Below are 16,842 nucleotides of genomic sequence, written 5' to 3' on the forward strand. Positions count from 1 at the left end.
TTATTTGAAATTGAGACATCAATTAAATTATATAATTAATATTTTTTTTATAAAAGTATGGTACTCATGCGTTTGTATGTATCTGAAAGTTTGTAGTATAAAATATTCGGTCCAAAGAAGATTCCAAAGAGGAGTATCCAACTTTGATTCTGATTTCTGCCATGGGTGAGAGTGAGGTGAAGGTGATTGGAAAATGGTCAAGCCCTTATGCTATGAGGGTGAAGATTGCCCTCAGAATCAAGTCCATTGAACATGAACACTTTGAAGAGACCTTGAACCCCAAGAGTGATCTTCTTCTCAAGTCTAATCCTGTGTATGCCAGGGTCCCTGTTCTAATCCACCATGGCAAACCCATCTCTGAGTCTCTCATCATAGTTGAATACATTGATGAGACTTGGTCCAATAATAACTCTCCTTCAATCCTTCCTTCTGATCCTTATGACAGAGCAATTGCTCGCTTTTGGGCCACTTATATAGATGAAAAGGTGATTCCTTTTTGTTTTCCCTATTTTCACTCTTCTTTTCTCATTGTTTCCCTGAAGTTGGATTGTAAGTTGGATTATTTCTAATTATTTGAGTAGAAGATCTTAAAAGTTTATGTTAGTGAGTTTTGAGAGACTTTTAATTGTTTAAAAACTATCAGTAATTCGATTCTTTATTAACAACCTTACAACTAGCTTACTATTATTAGATTAGTTCTATTAATTATATTGATTATACTATTATTTCAATAAAATAAACTTACATGGAAGTTTGTTACATGTTGTTAGTTAATAACTTAAGATTAGTTGGTAGGTTATAGTAATTACTCTAATGAGTTAGCTTTCTCTTATTATATGTGATTTTGTCTCTACCGAAAAACTATATGTCAATTGTAGATCAATTGATTCTTAACAGTTTTTTCCTTTCTGTGCAAATGGGGGCAGTGGTTTCCTTCCATGAAGAGCATTATAACTGTTGAAACAGAAGAAGAGAGGGAGCCATATTATAAGGTGATGGAAGAAGTGGTTGAGAGGGTGGAAGAGGCTTTTGGGAAGTGCAGCAAAGGGAAGCCCTTCTTTGGTGGGGATAGTGTTGGATTCCTTGACATTGCTTTTGGGAGCTTCTTAGGGTGGCTCCATGTCACAGAATCTTTGTATGGAAGGAAGGTTCTTGTTGAGGCAAAGGCTCCTTCTTTGGTGAAATGGGCTGAGAGATTTGCTGATGATCCTGCTGTGAAGGGGCTTATTCCTGATCATGACAAGCTTCTTGAGATTTCCAAGCCTCTTCAGATCAAATGGAGAGCTTTAGCTGCTGTTGGCAAGAAATATTGAATAAGAATGAGAAATTGTTGCATGCTCATAGACCGGAAACTTAGGCGAATTGTGTTCCATCTACTCATAGAATGGCATGGGTCAGTTTCGTTTGAAATGCCGCTCTATCAATGAATAGATGGAGCATAATCCGCCTTAGTGCGCTTTGCGAGCGTGCAATTATTATTTCTCGAGAGAATTTGGAGTGGGATTTGCTAGTACAAATGATCAAAGATTGTGTGAAAAATAAAGTAGAATTGCATTGATCTATTTTCCTCTGTTTTTGAGCTTTAAAGTTGTTATCTCATTTTTAGTGACAGTTCCATGTATCAAGTTACTGGTTTGCTTAGATGATTCAATGTTATGTAACTGTCCTGATCAACAACTCTCATTATCTGATAACAGTTAAACAACATTGCTTAATTCCTTTTAACTGCAAGGTTTGAAGTTTGAACAATGATGATTCATTTTGGTTTATTGTCACATGCAGTGTTCATAACATGTGCTGTTGCAGATGCTGATGTTTATGTGAAAATATCAATACTCTTAGGTTGTAGTATATTTCTCATGAATGAATTGTTTATATCTTAACCTTAACTTTCTTCTGCTTTTGAGCTTGTAAGCTGAAATAGTATTTTTAAACTGTTGTTGCAAGTAATTCAACATCAAATGCACTTGCTGCTTGAAAATCTCCTCTTTGAAGTTGCTACTATCAAGAAGAGGAGTAATGTAATGGCATAAGCATATTTGTGTTGCCACTTAGATTCTTGCTGCTATGAATTGCTATAGCTTTTCCTTCACTTCCCATAATCACATTAAGTATATCTTTGGAGTCACATGTATACTTCTTTTATAAATTGATTGGTTTTGTTTATAAATCAATTTTTCAAAAGAAAGTTCAAGAAAAAAGAAGACTCTGTGCATATCTATTTTTGAATTTAATTTTTTTGGGAGCCATTATTCTATAATTAGAAAAAAATATTTAATTAAAAAATATCTTTTTAAAATATTTGATATGTTTATGAAAATATTTTTAATAAAAAGACTAAAAATAGAATTATTAGAATTACTAGAACGAAATCTTTGAATATTAAATCCAAATACAGATTTATAAAAAGAAAAGATCTTTTAAATAATAATGTACGAGATCTTACTAGCATTAAAATCAAATCCAAATTAAAAAAAATAAAAATCATACTATTCACTATTCATTATCCTCACCGAAAAACATCATAGTACAGTTGGAGTTTTCAGCCTCTGACACACTTCACCAGTTGATTCAGTTCAGTCCAAATATTACAAGGTAGTTCCTGTCTTTTTCCTGGGATGTTCTTATGTTCAAGTCTGAACCCAAAAGCTAACTTGAGATTGGTATATGAAAAAAAGATAGTAAATTAGATAAGATAGCAGGAAAATGGAGAAAGTTGTTAAATTGGATAACTGGGGATATGAGGTGACAACTTCTTCTCAAGCATGTATTTCAGCCATCAATGCCTACTATCATCAGGTGTGGAATTTCATAAATGGTTGATCTTCTTTCTTTTAATTATGTGTTTGATAAAGTTTCAATTTTGACGAGTGGGGTTTGCCTGGAATTTGGTTTTTGAATGTTGTGAAGGTACTAAGCTATGGCAGAGAGAAGCATGTGATTCTTGAAGCTGTAGCTCATGACAAAGATTGTACCTTGGCCAACATCTTAGCATCCCATTTTCTCCACTCTTCTGATCCTTCCAAAGCTTCCTTTTTTCTTGATTCTGCTAAATCCAATCTGGTAATGTTCCTTTTGTTTTTGCTATAAATTATGCTTGCTTACTCCAAATTGTATTTTTTCACACATAATAAGAGTTCAGTTGTGAGTTGTGACAGGAACAAGCTACCTTGTACGAGAGGCTAGTTTTTGATGCTGTCAGTTATTTAATATCTAAAGATAGAGATGATGATGTGGCTTATGAATTACATGCTAAAGTGAGTTCACCTCCCCCTTGATTCATTGTTCTTGTTCTATATCTCTGCATATTTATCTATCACAGTTATGTTCTGCTTAATAACTGATGCTTTTATTCTCGAGTTTGAGGACTAGTTGTTACTCATGCTTGGAAAATTCAAAATTGAATTTCGACTTATTTTACTTGGTATGCTACTGGCCTACTGCATATTCCTGCACTATGTATTGAAATTTATCTATATTTCTAGTATAGGTTCTCTTGATTAATACATCTTTCACTTTGGTTCGTAGCTTCTAAAAGAGTTCCCGAGAGATCTTGTTTCTCTGAAGAGGGCGCAAGTGCTATGCTTCATCACAGGCCGGCCTGATCTTTCTTTATCTCTTGTTCATCAGGTTCTTTACTAATCAGAGAACTATCACTTTGTGTATGTTATAATTTGCATGCAGCAAGTAGTTTTTCTTTGGCCATAAAAAAGTACATTGCTATTATCACTATATTCTATATTGTTTGAAGAATTTAGAATATGTAAATATTGAATCAGCATGTACAATGAAGGGGGCTCCCTAATTTGAAGTTTATAAAGAGTTGAGAGTTAATCAAAATTCTTCCCTTGAAGCAAACAATTGTATTACTGCAAACCATTGGTTAATTGGACAGTTTGAGAACCTTATCCTATGTTTTATAGGTACTACCCCAAAATAAGGGAGAAAGTTTCATATATGGCATGCTTTCTTTTCCTTCATTGGAGCTCGGTCGTATGAAAGAAGCCGAGGAAGCTGCCAAAAGGGGATTTGAAATTAATAAGCAAGATAGCTGGGCACATCATGCTGTAAGTTAACATATTCCATTGAACAAGGGAATGCTCACTCTACCTTATGATTTGCAATGTGCTTTCTAAAAGATGTTTAACTATCAAATCTTGATGTCATAGAAGTTTCCAATTTTGTTAAATGATCAATTAGTTAATCATGCTGGGACTATTGTCTCTAGTTTTGTTTAGATTCATGGACACATGCTAGAAATGCATTTTGAAAAAGACCTTGTAATAAGTTATATACTAAACTAAATAATTACTGTAATCACTGGCTTTATTTTATGCAGTTGTGCCATATTTATCAGTACGAGTGCCGTTTTAAAGAAGCTGTGGAGTTCATGGAAGAATGTTCACCTTCATGGAGTTCTTGTTCATCCTTTATGTATGCAAGGCACTTGATTTATTATTACAAGAGTTTTGTTTCTCTTGCTATCAGTAACTTGAAATGTTTCCATTTTTTCAGGTTGACCCATAATTGGTGGCATGTAGCACTTTGTTACTTAGAAGGTAATGGTCCAATGAACAGAGTGCTTGAAATATATGATCATCATATATGGAGGGAGTTAGATCAACCTGATGCTGTGGCTGCAGAGGTTTGTTATTTCATAACATCATCTCTTAAAGAAATAAAGAAAGAAAAAGAAAAATCACCAACATCATTCCATCTAACAGTTTCTAGTTTTCTTGGTTCCTTTTAATGAGTTCTGACATTACACAAATAGGTTTATCTAAATGCTGCTGGCCTACTTTTGCGGTTGTGTGTACGTGGCGAAATGGATATCATTGGAGATCGTCTCAAGATCCTAGCAGAATACCTAACTGATAAAGTAAGTTAGGATACACTCTACGTCTTACAAGTTATATGAGCGAAGACTCGCAATGGTAGTGTAGATTTGATGGTGAAATTTATGATAGTTGATTCTTGGTATTATCTAGCTAGTGGAGAAAAACTTGCTAACTTGGCTTGCAATCGAAGCATATAAATGCTGACAGTTTATTTGCATTGTATACTTAAATATTTAGGCCAACTGGTATATGAAGTGGCAACTTGATATATTGACAGTGTGGACTCTTGCAAAGACTGGAGAATTTTCCAAAGCTGAAGAGCTTCTTGAGGGATTAAAACTTAAAAGGCAGGTAGAAAGTGTTAACTCATCTTTTGCAGAAAGTATTCTAGACCTACAGCATCATGAATTATAATACTGTATTTCTTACCATAGGATTTCGAGGATGACGAAAAAGAAGCAACGAGTAATGCATAGAGGATTGGTGGTATGCCCGAGATACGACTTTGTTCACCTGAATGATACATTTCCATAGATAAAATTCATCTCTCCATTTCTATTTTTTAACATAGCTTGCAGAGGCAGTTTATGCTTATGGGAGTGGCAATGACAGACATGGGTTGGAAATACTTGGTCCAGATTTCGATGCTCATTCTTTTAAGGTTGTGGTGTTTATCAACCTATTTTTTGAGTTGTGGCTCCACATTCCTTAAATTCTTTTTGGAATTTACAATATCAATTGAACTCTCATTTTCAGCTGATTGGTGCATCTGATGAACAACTAGATGTGTTCAATGAAGTTTGGTACATCATGTTGCTGAATGCTGGTGAAGCAATCAAGGGTAAAATCACAAACTTTAGTCTAATGTTATCTAATACAACTTCAAGTTGGTTGCTAACTTTGTAAGGAGTTTTCAGAAATCAGTCTCATTATCCACACAATCTAAACAACTAACTCTATCAGCCATGACTGACCATGATAACTTAAATACAGCTATTGAAGTGTTCGAGAGGCGAATCGAGAAGAGGCAGGGGTTCGCGTTCTTGTGGCGTCTGCTGGTACATCTCTGTTTGCTCATGGTTTTGGAGAATAACAAGAGGGGCTATGATCTGATGATTGTAGCAGAGTTGATGACATATTGTTATTTCAAATTTGTGTTTCAGGAGAGTGCATACAAACTAGCAAAGATGCCAGAAGAAGCTACTATAGCAAATGAGAAAGCAAGAGCTTTGGAGTGTGCATATTTCCAGTGAAAGGAACAAACAATTACATAATAATCCCAGTAATAAGTTGATGAATTATAGTGAGTTAGCACACATCTGTGCTAATGTAAGAAGTATGAACTAAGAACTAGTAGTATTATAAAATAAAATTTTACATATTGTCTAGTTTGTGTTGTTTAATCTAATCTAATTTGGTAAAAGAAAACAAAGACACTTACTTTGTCAAACTTTTTTTTTTTTTTTTTTTTGGTCGGTGGATTGGACAACCCCAATCCTAGGTACCCCAATGGATTGGACAACCCCCAATCCTAGGTACACAATACACACCCACACACTCCTCACATACTTACCAATTTTTTTCTTCTCGACTGCAGCTGGTAGGACTCGAACCCAAGACCTTTGAGATGAGGAAGGGGCGGAATGCCGTGTGAGCTATAGCTCATTGGCCTTTGTCAAACTTATGTGGCATTAGGATAAACAACCAAACCCGTCCCCGATTAGGGGTGAGCACGGGTAGCGGGTACCCGATTACCCGTCCGAATCCGAATCCGAACCAATTAAATTGGTTCTGAAACCAACGGATAATCGGGTCCAACCCGAACCAAACTGATGACTTTTGTTAGTGATCGATTCAGGTATCGGTTTTGGGGGTGCGGAACCCGAACCAACCCACGAACCCGATCATATATAAATTAAATAAAAAAATAAAAAAATATATATGACTTTTTCATTAGACAATGATTATTCATTATTAATATGTTTGGATTTTAATGAGTTTAGTTTCTAATGTATTTAGTGTTTAACATGTTTGAATTATTGTTATTGATGTTACATGTTTATTGTACTTGTTGAATTTTTAAAATAAAAAATTAGGTTTTTTTTTATGAATTTCAAAGTCATCGGAAAACCAATTATCCGAACCGAACCAATCTGTTTTTAATCGGTTTGGTTTGGTTCGGGTACATATAAAAAGAATATAAATCTGAACCAAACCGAACTAATTACATTTTGATCGGTTCGCTTCTAATTTTACCATAAATCCGAACCAAACGACCCGTGCTCACCTCTATCCCCGATTTTCGAAACTGTTGACAAAATATTATAAAATACAACAAAAATAATTAAAAAAATATAATATAAGTAACAAATTTTTTTGGTATTTGTAAAATCGTTTATGCATTTGATCTAATTTTGTATAAGAATATTTAAATAATTATTTAAAAAGTGAATAAAATGACAGATAAAAATTTAACTTTTAGATTCTTTTTTAATTTTTTGTTAACCATTAACAAAAATAATTGCAAAAAAATATACTTACCATAAAATTACTAAATTTTAAAGATAAAAAATTTATTTTTTTCTAATCATGTTTATAAATAATTGTATTAAAATATTTTGAGAATATATATTTCACATTTGGAATTTTTGTCACATTTTAAAGCGTTTGGAGGATATTTTTCTCAGCGTATTAAAAAGTTAGCGCGATTTTGATAGTTTATCCAAATTTTAAAATTAGTGAACAATTATAATTAATATCATAAATTAAAATAAATAAAATCAGTTAGCAACTCATCAACATCGGATCCGTGGCGCAATGGTAGCGCGTCTGACTCCAGATCAGAAGGTTGCGTGTTCGATTCACGTCGGGTTCAAATCCCGGATCACAATTTTTATCTACCAAAATAAAATTTGTTTTATTTTATTCTCAACTTCTCAGAGCATTTTAAGCTGCAAAACGGCGGCGTTTTGTCGTTTGGCTCTGCTAACAAACTGAGATCTCATTTCATCCTGAACCGCGAGTGTGAAGAGGAAGAAGAAGAGCACAGTGCGAATCGAAGAAACTCGAAATACGAAAACCTAAGAATGGCGTTCGAGATGCCATTGGATCAGATAAAGCAGTTACAGATCTTGCTTCGCAAAGATGCCAACCTCTCGTGGTACGACACCGACAAGAACGACCAACTCTCCCTCCCCAAGCTTCCTTCCGTTGCCGAAACCGTCGCCAATCTCGATCCCTCGCCACCGTACCTTCGCTGCAAGAACTGCGATGGTAGGCTCCTCCGCGGGGTGCAGTCCTCCATCTGCGTCTTTTGCGGCGCCAATCCTCACAAGGATCTCCCTCCCGAGCCCATCAAGTTCAAGGACACACTCGGTTACAAGTGGCTCCTTGATTCCCTTCAGCTCGATGGATCGGTAATGTCAAATCTCCTTAATTATATATAATCAGTTTTCTACTGATCAATTTGTTGAAATTGTTCTCCTATAGTGCTGGAATTTGGGAAATTGTATGTAGCACTTTGATGAATTCTTATGCATAATTGTGCAAATTATTTAACTAGGTGTGGCTTAATTGGCGTAGTTGTGGATCCATGCTATTTACATGTACAACTACTTAGAATGTTTACATATAATTTACCCATCATATCTCTTGTTAAAAGAAAAAAGAAAAATTCTAGAACTGTGGGATAAATACATTTAAATGTGATAAAAAATTGGGATAATTCCAGTCATATTTATTTGATAGAGATTTGTTGAATATGATGTTTGTTACTAACTAATAACTCATCTTGGAGCAACTGCTTTGATTTTTAAATATTTTTCACATTGATTAGTCATTGGAACCTTCATCTTTTAATCTTGCACTTATGTAACCTGTCTATTAAGTGCATGTTTCTAGGGATATATGTTCATCTGTCTAATGATGACTGTTAGAGATATAATCATGTTACTTTCTTCTATCAGTTTAAACTTTTGGGATGAGTTTCATGATATGGTATTAGAGCTCTATATCTGAAAGGTCTAGGGTTCGATTCTTGGTGAACCCCAAAAGTGAAAAAAATATCATAAGGCAAATAAAAGAAAAAAAAAAAGAAGGCCTAAGCAAAAAATCAAGCAAATCCAAAAGAGGCTCTTGCTTGAGGGAGAGTGCTAGAAATATAACTATTCATGTTGGCTTTTCCTATCAGTTTACGCTTTTAGGATGAGTGGTTTCATGACAATGACTTATGGATCTTGGATTGTAAATAGGCCATTACTTCTTTCTTGCATTTTCCATTATTTCTAAACTTCCTAACATAATTTTACAATATTTTGAATTTTTGACTGCAGTTAAATTGGCTTGTTGGCTTTAGACTTTTTATTCATAGTATTTTTTTCACATTTCTAAACAGTAGGATCATTTCCTAACTTGTTGAAGCACAACTCTTACTTATAATACAATTGGCCATATAATGTTTAAGCTGCTAATAACATGGCTCTCTTAAAATTTTGGTTGTAATCATTGATGCATGACCAACTTTTGGAGATAGATAGTAATTTTGCTTTATATGCAAAGCACCACAATAAATAATCTAAGGCATTATTGATCCACTTAAATGGTTCAGATTGACTAAGATAGAGTGCTCTACGATTAAGTTAATGAGAAATTCTCAAGGAAATTTAGTAAGATCTCACAGATTCATTCCATATGGGAACTTTGTATTTTTATGGAACAGTTGGCAATGATTTAGATATTTTCAAATTCTTATTCATAGCTTCTCCTTTCATTCATTCGTTCTTTCTTTTTTATCTTCTTGTTTTGTTTTGTTTTGTTTTTCTTTTTGGTTGTTTGTTTTCAATGAAAAGTGAAGTATGTGGAATTTGGAGAAGTCAATAAACCTCATTATCTGACCAATACAAACCTCCATTAACATATGCATTGATGCATCATCCAAAATTAGTGGCGTATATTAACTATTAGATTATGCATGATGTGTGGATTTGTGTTCTTCGTTGCTTTATAATCCAAATTAAATAGAATATTGCATGAGAAGTCCCCTAGCATTCGCAGCCAATAAGCATAAGCACGACCCTTGAACATGGATTAATATGTATTTCTACTTTGGATTAAATATGAATCAGTCATTAAACTTAAAGAGTGTCTTTGTTTTATACTCCACCTAAATCCGCTTTACAGTAAGTACAGTTACAGTATTAGTAAAAGGATAGTTTGTATATGGGGGTCTTGAAAATGTGCTGCTGTGAAATGAGTTTTGGTTTCAAGTCTCTTAATTGATTAATGTTTCTGAAGGAACATATTCAAGAGTCTTCATTTTTGGATATTTATGACACCATAATAATACCCATAAAGTTTGCTGAGAAAATAAAACAACTCAACACATTCATTAAGTAACAGAGATTAACAGACAGAAACTACCGATCATCTATAGTGGGGCAATCCTTGATATGAGAATATTTAATCTGGAAGTTAAAGAATATGAGAATACTTTGAAGTTTGAAGCATGAAGAACCATTTCAATGGTATTAATCTCTTGCTCATTCCACTTTGGTGGAACTCTCCAAAGCCTAACAACCCAAACATTGAAGCACAACTCTAGTTTCTTGGGATTAACTTCCTTGAGTAATGAGTATATAAATTTTCTCATCCATTTCTGTGGCTAATTATCTTTGGATTCTCACTGATTGATATTCACCGAGCAATTTGAGTTCTGTGTTGGCATTGCATGTTTGATGGAGGAAGAATAGTGTATAAATAGAGATATAATAGGTGAGAAACATGGATTGGCTGGACAATTTGAATTTTCGAAATTGGTTGCTGAAATAATTGCTTTTGGATTAATATTCTACAATTGAGGATAACCTAAGCTACCCTATGTCTCCGATATCTGCTCCCTAAGATTTAATGAGGCATGCATATTTGAATAGTATTTGCCTTCTTTGCTTAAAACTTTCAAAAAGGTTGTATCCTGCACCCTTGCTTCCTCCCATTCAAAGTGTTCAATGTTCATTTACTCATGCTGCTACACGTCACAAAGCATGCATGCATGTTGCACTATGATGCTGCAGAGAACATCAATTCCACATAGATGAAGCATCAGACTTAGCATCCATGAAGTTGAAATGCAGTGGTCATATAACACTTGGACAAAAAGGTGGGATACGGGATTACCAGAGTCGCACCTATATAGCCAAGATTTGCTACTAGATAAAATTTACATTTTAAGAGTTTATGTCATCAATAATAAAAGAATTATGGCAGTGCCCTTTTTTTTGGGTATAAAAATAGTTTTGGTAGTTTGTTTGAAAATAATGTTTTCGTGTGCTTTTGCAGGAGATGGTGGCACCTATGGAGGAGGAGGAGAATTCATCAAGCAGGAGGAGGAGTGAATCTAAAGATGAGATTCCCTTATCTGAGCTGCTAGATTTGGAAATTAGATGGCCAAGTGAGGCAGAGAGAACTCTGTCTAGTAATTCAGATTCGGAAGCATTCCAGGGGAAGAGTTCGTTGAGTTTGGCTGGAGTTGATCTTGATGGTTTTTTCGATCACAGGGAATCCGATTCAAATGCGTCTGGACAGACAATGGCTTTCGGAGATCAAGTGGGTGATACTGCTTCTTATAGTGCCATCCAAGCTAGTGAAAATCTTAGTTTGTTTCAGAATGTCCAAGCTTCAGAATTGGCTACACCTACAAGGTCTATGGAAGATCAGAGTGATGATTCCTTTTCTGGTTGGGCGGCCAACTTTAGATCCGCTAGTTCTGGTCCAGTTAATGAAGAGCCCGAGTCATCATTTGGTCATTCTAAAGTTCAAGATACAGTATCTGGATCCTCGAAAGATGATTTCAATCATTCAGTGTCCAAAGGAAATGATTGGTTTCAGGTTGATGGATGGAGAACTTCTAACCTAGAGGTACCTAACCAGAGTGGCAAACCAGAGCTGAACGTGGATTTTAATGATACCAAAACAGCAGAAAGCGCTACCAGTTCCTCTACCAGAAATTTGGACTGGATGCAAGATGACCAATGGCAAAGGAGTGATAATAAAACAACTGCTGCTGTTGTTACTGAGGCGGTTGAATATTCATTTGATGGATGGAATGATTTTACTGGCTCAGCTAGAGATAGTGCACAAGATCCTTCAAGTATTATTTCCAGATCAAATATAACTGAGCAGGTTGGAAAATCTGAAATTACCGCTGATCTTAACAATACCAAAGCAGAAGGTAATAGCTCTTCTATTGAAGATTTCAGCTGGATGCAAGATGACGTATGGCCAGGTAGCAATAACAAGACAACTGATACCAAGAGTACTAATAACGTTGAGGATTCATTTGATGACTGGAATGATTTCAGTGGATCAGCGAATGCACAATATTTGTCCAGTAATCTCTCCAACTCCAAGATAACAGGTGAGTCTGGCAAATCCGAACTTGCCAAGAATAATGATGATAAAATAATAGCAGGAGGTGATAGTGGCTCATCTAGAAATTTTGACTGGATGCAAGATGATCAACAGCTGGTTAGCAATAACCAGGCTTCTGACGTTGTGACTACTAATGAAGATGCTGATTCATTTGATAATTGGAATGATTTTACTGGCTCCCCTGTTACACAAAATCCTTCCAGTAGTGTTTTGTATTCTGAGACAAACATTCTAGCTGGGAAATCTGAGACTTCTGTTGATGCTCACCAAACCAAAACAGAGGTAGGTAATAGCTCTTCTATTGAAGATTTCAACTGGATGCAAGATGACGGATGGCCAAGTGGCAATAACAAGACAACTGATGCCAAGGGTACTAATGAAGATGCTGATTCATTTGATGACTGGAATGATTTCGCTGGATTAGCCAATGCACAACATTTGTCCAGTAATCTCTCCAACTCCAAGATAACAGGTGAGTCTGGCAAATCCGAACTTGCCAAGAATAATGATGATAAAAGAATAGCAGGGGGTGATAGTGGCTCACCTAGAAATTTTGACTGGATGCAAGCCAATCAATGGCAGGGGAGTAATGACCAAGCTTCTGGTATTGCGACCACTAATGAGGGTGCTGATTCATTTGATGATTGGAATGATTTTACTGGATCCCCTGTTACACAAAATCCTTCCAGTAGTGTTTCTTATTCTGAGATAAATGTTCTAGCTGGGAAATCTGGGACTTCTGCTGATTGTGATCAAACTAAAACAGAAGTAGGTAATAACTCTTCTATTGAAGATTTCAGCTGGATGCAAGATGAAGGATGGCCAGGTAGCAATAACAAGACAACTAATACCAAGGGTGCTAATGAAGATGCTGATTCATTTGATGACTGGAATGATTTCACTGGATCAGCCAATGCACAACATTTGTCCAGTAACCTCTCCAACTCTGAGATAAAGGGTGAGACTGGCAAATCTGACTTTGCCATGGATAATGATGATAAAAAGATATCAGAAGGTGCTAGTGGTGCATCTAGAAATTTTGACTGGATGAATGATGATCAATGGCAGGGGAGCAATAACCAGGCTTCTGGTATTGTGACTACTAATGATGATGCTGATTCAGCTGATGATTGGAATGAATTTACTGGATCCTCTCTTGCACAAAACCCTTCTAATAGTGTTTCGTATTCCGAGATAAATGCTCTTGCTGGGAAATCTGAGACTTCTGCTGATTCTCATCAAACCAAAACGGAGGTAGGTAATAGCTCTTCTATTGATGATTTCAGCTGGATGCAAGATGGAGGATGGTCAGATAGCCATAACAAGACAACTGACACCAAGGGTGCTAATGAAGATGCTGATTCATTTGATGACTGGAATGATTTCACTGGATCAGCCAATGCACAAATTTCATCAAGTAATCCCTCCAACTCTGAGACAACTGGCAAGACGGGCAAATCTGAATTTGCAAAGGATAGTGATGATAAAAGAATAGCAGTTGGTGCTAGTGGCTCATCAAGTTTTGACTGGACGAAAGATGATCAATGGAAGGGGAGCCATAACCAGGCTTCTGGTATTGCGACCTCTAATGAGGGTGCTGATTCATTTGATGATTGGAATGATTTTACTGGATCCACTGTTACACAAAATCCTTCCAGTAGTGTTTCATATTCTGAGATAAATGTTCTAGCTGGGAAATCTGAGACTTCTTCTGATTGTCATCAAACTAAAACAGAAGTAGGTAATAGCTCTTCTATTGAAGATTTCAGCTGGATGCAAGATGAAGGATGGCCAGGTAAAAATAACAAGACAACTGATACCAAGGGTGCTAATGAAGATGCTGATTCATTTGATGACTGGAATGATTTCATTGGATCAGCCAATGCACAATATTCCTCTAAAAATATTGACTGGAAACAAGATAATCAATGGCAGGGGAGCCAAAAACAGGCTTCTGGTATTTTGACTGCTAATGAAGGTGCTGATTCATTTGATGATTGGAATGATTTTACCGGCTCCTCTGTTACACAAAATCCTTCTAGTAATGCTTCATATTCTGGGCAATCTGTGACTTCTGATTTTCATCAAACCAAAAAACAAGTTGGTGCTAATACTTCAGTTCAACTTCAAAGTTTTGATTGGATGCAAAATGACCTATGCCCAGTTAGCCAAAAAAAATCAAATGATCCCAAAACTACTAATGTAGTTTCTGATTCATTTGATGATATTTGGAATGGCTTCAAACAAAAGGCCACTACACGAGATTCTTCCGGCACTATTTCAATACCAGTTCAGACTTCTTCTGAGCAAAGTTCTGTCTTGAATTTGTTCAGCTCCTCAAACAAATCGCATAGTGTGAATTTTTAGGACGTTTTAGCAGCCCACAGAGTACTACTGCAGCAAGTACACAATCTGAAGCTGCTTCTACAAACAGGTAACTTGACTGACATTAACTCAGATGCATTGTTATTCTTTTTGAAAAGTATGTGTAAGTGAATTCAAGCTTTCAACCACTTGTAATACAAGTGGGAGGAGTAGAATGTGTTTTTATGTTCCAACACTAATGGTTGAGGTTAATCATTCAGATTATGTTAGTAGTATTGTATATGATTCATTAAAAAGAATGTCTGTCTATACAGCAAGTCTTGCGAGGAAACTGATGGTCTAGTTAAGCCAATTAAATTTGATATTGGAGAGGTGTTAAAGGGTATTTTTGTTCTGTTTGGTTTGACAAGTTGAACGGGACTTTGACTGATGGAATAGTTCTTAGCATTTACAACAAGGGTTTACATCTTGCATGTGGATAGTACAAAGGAGAGATGGTGTAGAAAGGAACAAATTAGTGGATGGTTCTAATATTTATCATTCATTACAAAATCCATGGCCCAACATATCTATCCTTTCCAGTACTGTCTACCTTGGAAATGCCTTTTTCATTTTAAACCCTGGACAGGCTTTACATATTATCACTGATGATGTGTTTTCTTGATGTGGTTTTTGGTCAGCCTACAAACCTACATGTTGATCTTTCATACCGAAAAGTAGAAATTTATCCAATATGTTGCATGTCCAGGCTGGCTGATGTGGATACCAGGCGATGAGACTCGAGAGAAGTTTCCACTGCACAAGTAGGGTCAAAAGGTAATGATGTGGAAATGTTAATGTCTCTCAGATGCGTGATCTTTCCTTTTTGCTTGAGAGCAGTCTTAGAGTTTCCCAAAAGTAAGATGGACATTCATTTTTCTTATTGATTTCCAGTCATTCTTCACATGTAAGTTTAACTTTTATTCTTGAGCACGGGCCTATATTCTCTGTGTTCTTGGATGAATGGGTGGAGGGTGACTTTGATCTAGTGTTGTGATTCCACTTTCCTGAATCCGTCTTTTATTGTAAACCGCGTATGGTGGTATTGTGTTGTTTTATAGAATGCGACCACTGTACATTCGAAGCTAGCTTTTCTGAGGAAGATTATGTGTATTATAATTTTTTTGTGTTGCTGTTGAGGAGTTTCAGACATTATTCACACCACTGGCAATTAATCTTCATTGGATTCTTCAGTCTTCACATCTGAGCCCCTTCCCTCCCCCTTCTTTTTTTCTTATCTTCATTTTCTTTTAAAAAACATCGATTTTTTTTTTAAAAGACCGGTGGAGTTGGGAGAATATCCCACTTAAACTTGGGTTCGTCGAGTGGTCAGCTCACTCGTCCGCTTAAGCAAGTGTCGGGGGGTTCGAATCCTGCCTTGTGCATGCAGCAACTCATTGGCCAGCGGCAGATCCTTGAATGGAGCTCAGATCCGCGACGGATTAGTCCTTGACCTGTCGGGTTGGGAGATACCGTGGGAAACAAAAAAAAAAAAACTTGACAGTTTTGCCCAGACCAAAACAAAGAAGTTGACTGTTTTGGATTTGAATCCTTAACGCAATGGCAGTTCTAAAGTGAAAATCTTGGGGATTAATAACTTTTCCAGTTGCCGTTATCTTCCAGAAGCTATCATTTTTATTGATTTATAATAATATAAAGTTAACTTTTCCTAACAATCTGCTTGAGAATTCAATAACTTTTTTTCTTATTTAAAAAGAAAGATAAGCAATTTAGAAAAAATTGTTATTTGTAAATTAAAAAATGAGTGATTAATTACCACTCATATGAGATGCATGCAATAAAAAGATATATTGATAATATATAAAAATTCGACGTTGTTGTTGGCCCCTTTCTATATATATATGATTTAATAGTTGATTTTTTCATAATATTTTTAATTTAGAAATATCGACGTTGTTGTTGGCCCCTTTCTATTGTTGTTTCCGTCGGCTATAAGACGAGTCAAAGGAAGAAATGCAATGGCAGGGACACCAACCAATGCCTATTATAACAAGTCGTAGTATACCTATAGAAATGTCTAAGGAATAGATATAACAAACATTGCTAACGACTAAATTCGTTCACAAAGCTTATAAATTATCCTCTTCATCCGTTTTGTCCTCTTGCAGAACTTTGTTCCTTTATTGTTCTGGTTTAACTGTATTAAATCATTAAGAATATATGTGTATGTGAACAACTTTGCTAGCTACATTTT

General features: G+C 35.7%; 3 protein-coding genes and 1 non-coding gene across 11 annotated transcripts; all 4 read left to right on the forward strand.

Annotated features, from left to right (window-relative positions):
• Positions 1-63: 63 nt before the first annotated feature.
• LOC112734012 (glutathione S-transferase U17) lies at positions 64-1,775 on the forward strand. The gene is made up of 2 exons (XM_025783180.2): positions 64-485; positions 927-1,775. Exons 1-2 carry the CDS (start codon positions 162-164, stop codon positions 1,311-1,313), a joined length of 711 nt encoding a protein of 236 aa, XP_025638965.1. The 5' UTR covers positions 64-161; the 3' UTR covers positions 1,314-1,775.
• Positions 1,776-2,419: 644 nt separating this feature from the next.
• On the forward strand, positions 2,420-6,226 carry LOC112734004 (uncharacterized). Of its 5 annotated transcripts, none has more exons than XM_025783166.3 (15): positions 2,420-2,595; positions 2,679-2,799; positions 2,911-3,063; positions 3,159-3,257; positions 3,529-3,630; positions 3,924-4,067; positions 4,340-4,434; positions 4,516-4,645; positions 4,775-4,879; positions 5,076-5,185; positions 5,273-5,324; positions 5,410-5,499; positions 5,595-5,679; positions 5,832-5,896; positions 6,002-6,226. In XM_025783166.3, the coding sequence occupies exons 2-15, from the start codon at positions 2,707-2,709 to the stop codon at positions 6,089-6,091; spliced, it is 1,413 nt and encodes a 470-aa protein (XP_025638951.1). In that variant the 5' UTR covers positions 2,420-2,595; positions 2,679-2,706; the 3' UTR covers positions 6,092-6,226. The 5 variants fall into 5 exon arrangements, 4 of the variants coding, with proteins under 4 accessions (XP_025638951.1, XP_072089699.1, XP_025638952.1 ...); XM_072233598.1 differs by adding an exon at positions 3,373-3,424 and having other exon boundaries at positions 2,449-2,799; XM_025783167.3 differs by having other exon boundaries at positions 2,477-2,595; positions 2,703-2,799.
• A 1,412-nt stretch (positions 6,227-7,638) lies between these two features.
• Positions 7,639-15,827, forward strand: LOC112734000 (uncharacterized). Of its 4 annotated transcripts, none has more exons than XM_025783158.3 (3): positions 7,639-8,254; positions 11,172-14,697; positions 15,269-15,827. In XM_025783158.3, the coding sequence occupies exons 1-2, from the start codon at positions 7,925-7,927 to the stop codon at positions 14,628-14,630; spliced, it is 3,789 nt and encodes a 1,262-aa protein (XP_025638943.1). In that variant the 5' UTR covers positions 7,639-7,924; the 3' UTR covers positions 14,631-14,697; positions 15,269-15,827. The 4 variants fall into 4 exon arrangements, with proteins under 4 accessions (XP_025638943.1, XP_025638944.1, XP_025638945.1 ...); XM_025783159.3 differs by having other exon boundaries at positions 7,749-8,254; positions 15,337-15,827; XM_025783160.3 differs by having other exon boundaries at positions 7,803-10,992.
• TRNAW-CCA (transfer RNA tryptophan (anticodon CCA)) lies at positions 7,642-7,713 on the forward strand. Its single transcript has one exon. It is a non-coding gene; the product is annotated as a tRNA-Trp (tRNA).
• Positions 15,828-16,842: the final 1,015 nt, after the last annotated feature.

The sequence above is a fragment of the Arachis hypogaea genome, chromosome 3 (genome assembly GCF_003086295.3).
Source record: "Arachis hypogaea cultivar Tifrunner chromosome 3, arahy.Tifrunner.gnm2.J5K5, whole genome shotgun sequence".
Lineage (NCBI taxonomy): Eukaryota > Viridiplantae > Streptophyta > Magnoliopsida > Fabales > Fabaceae > Arachis > Arachis hypogaea.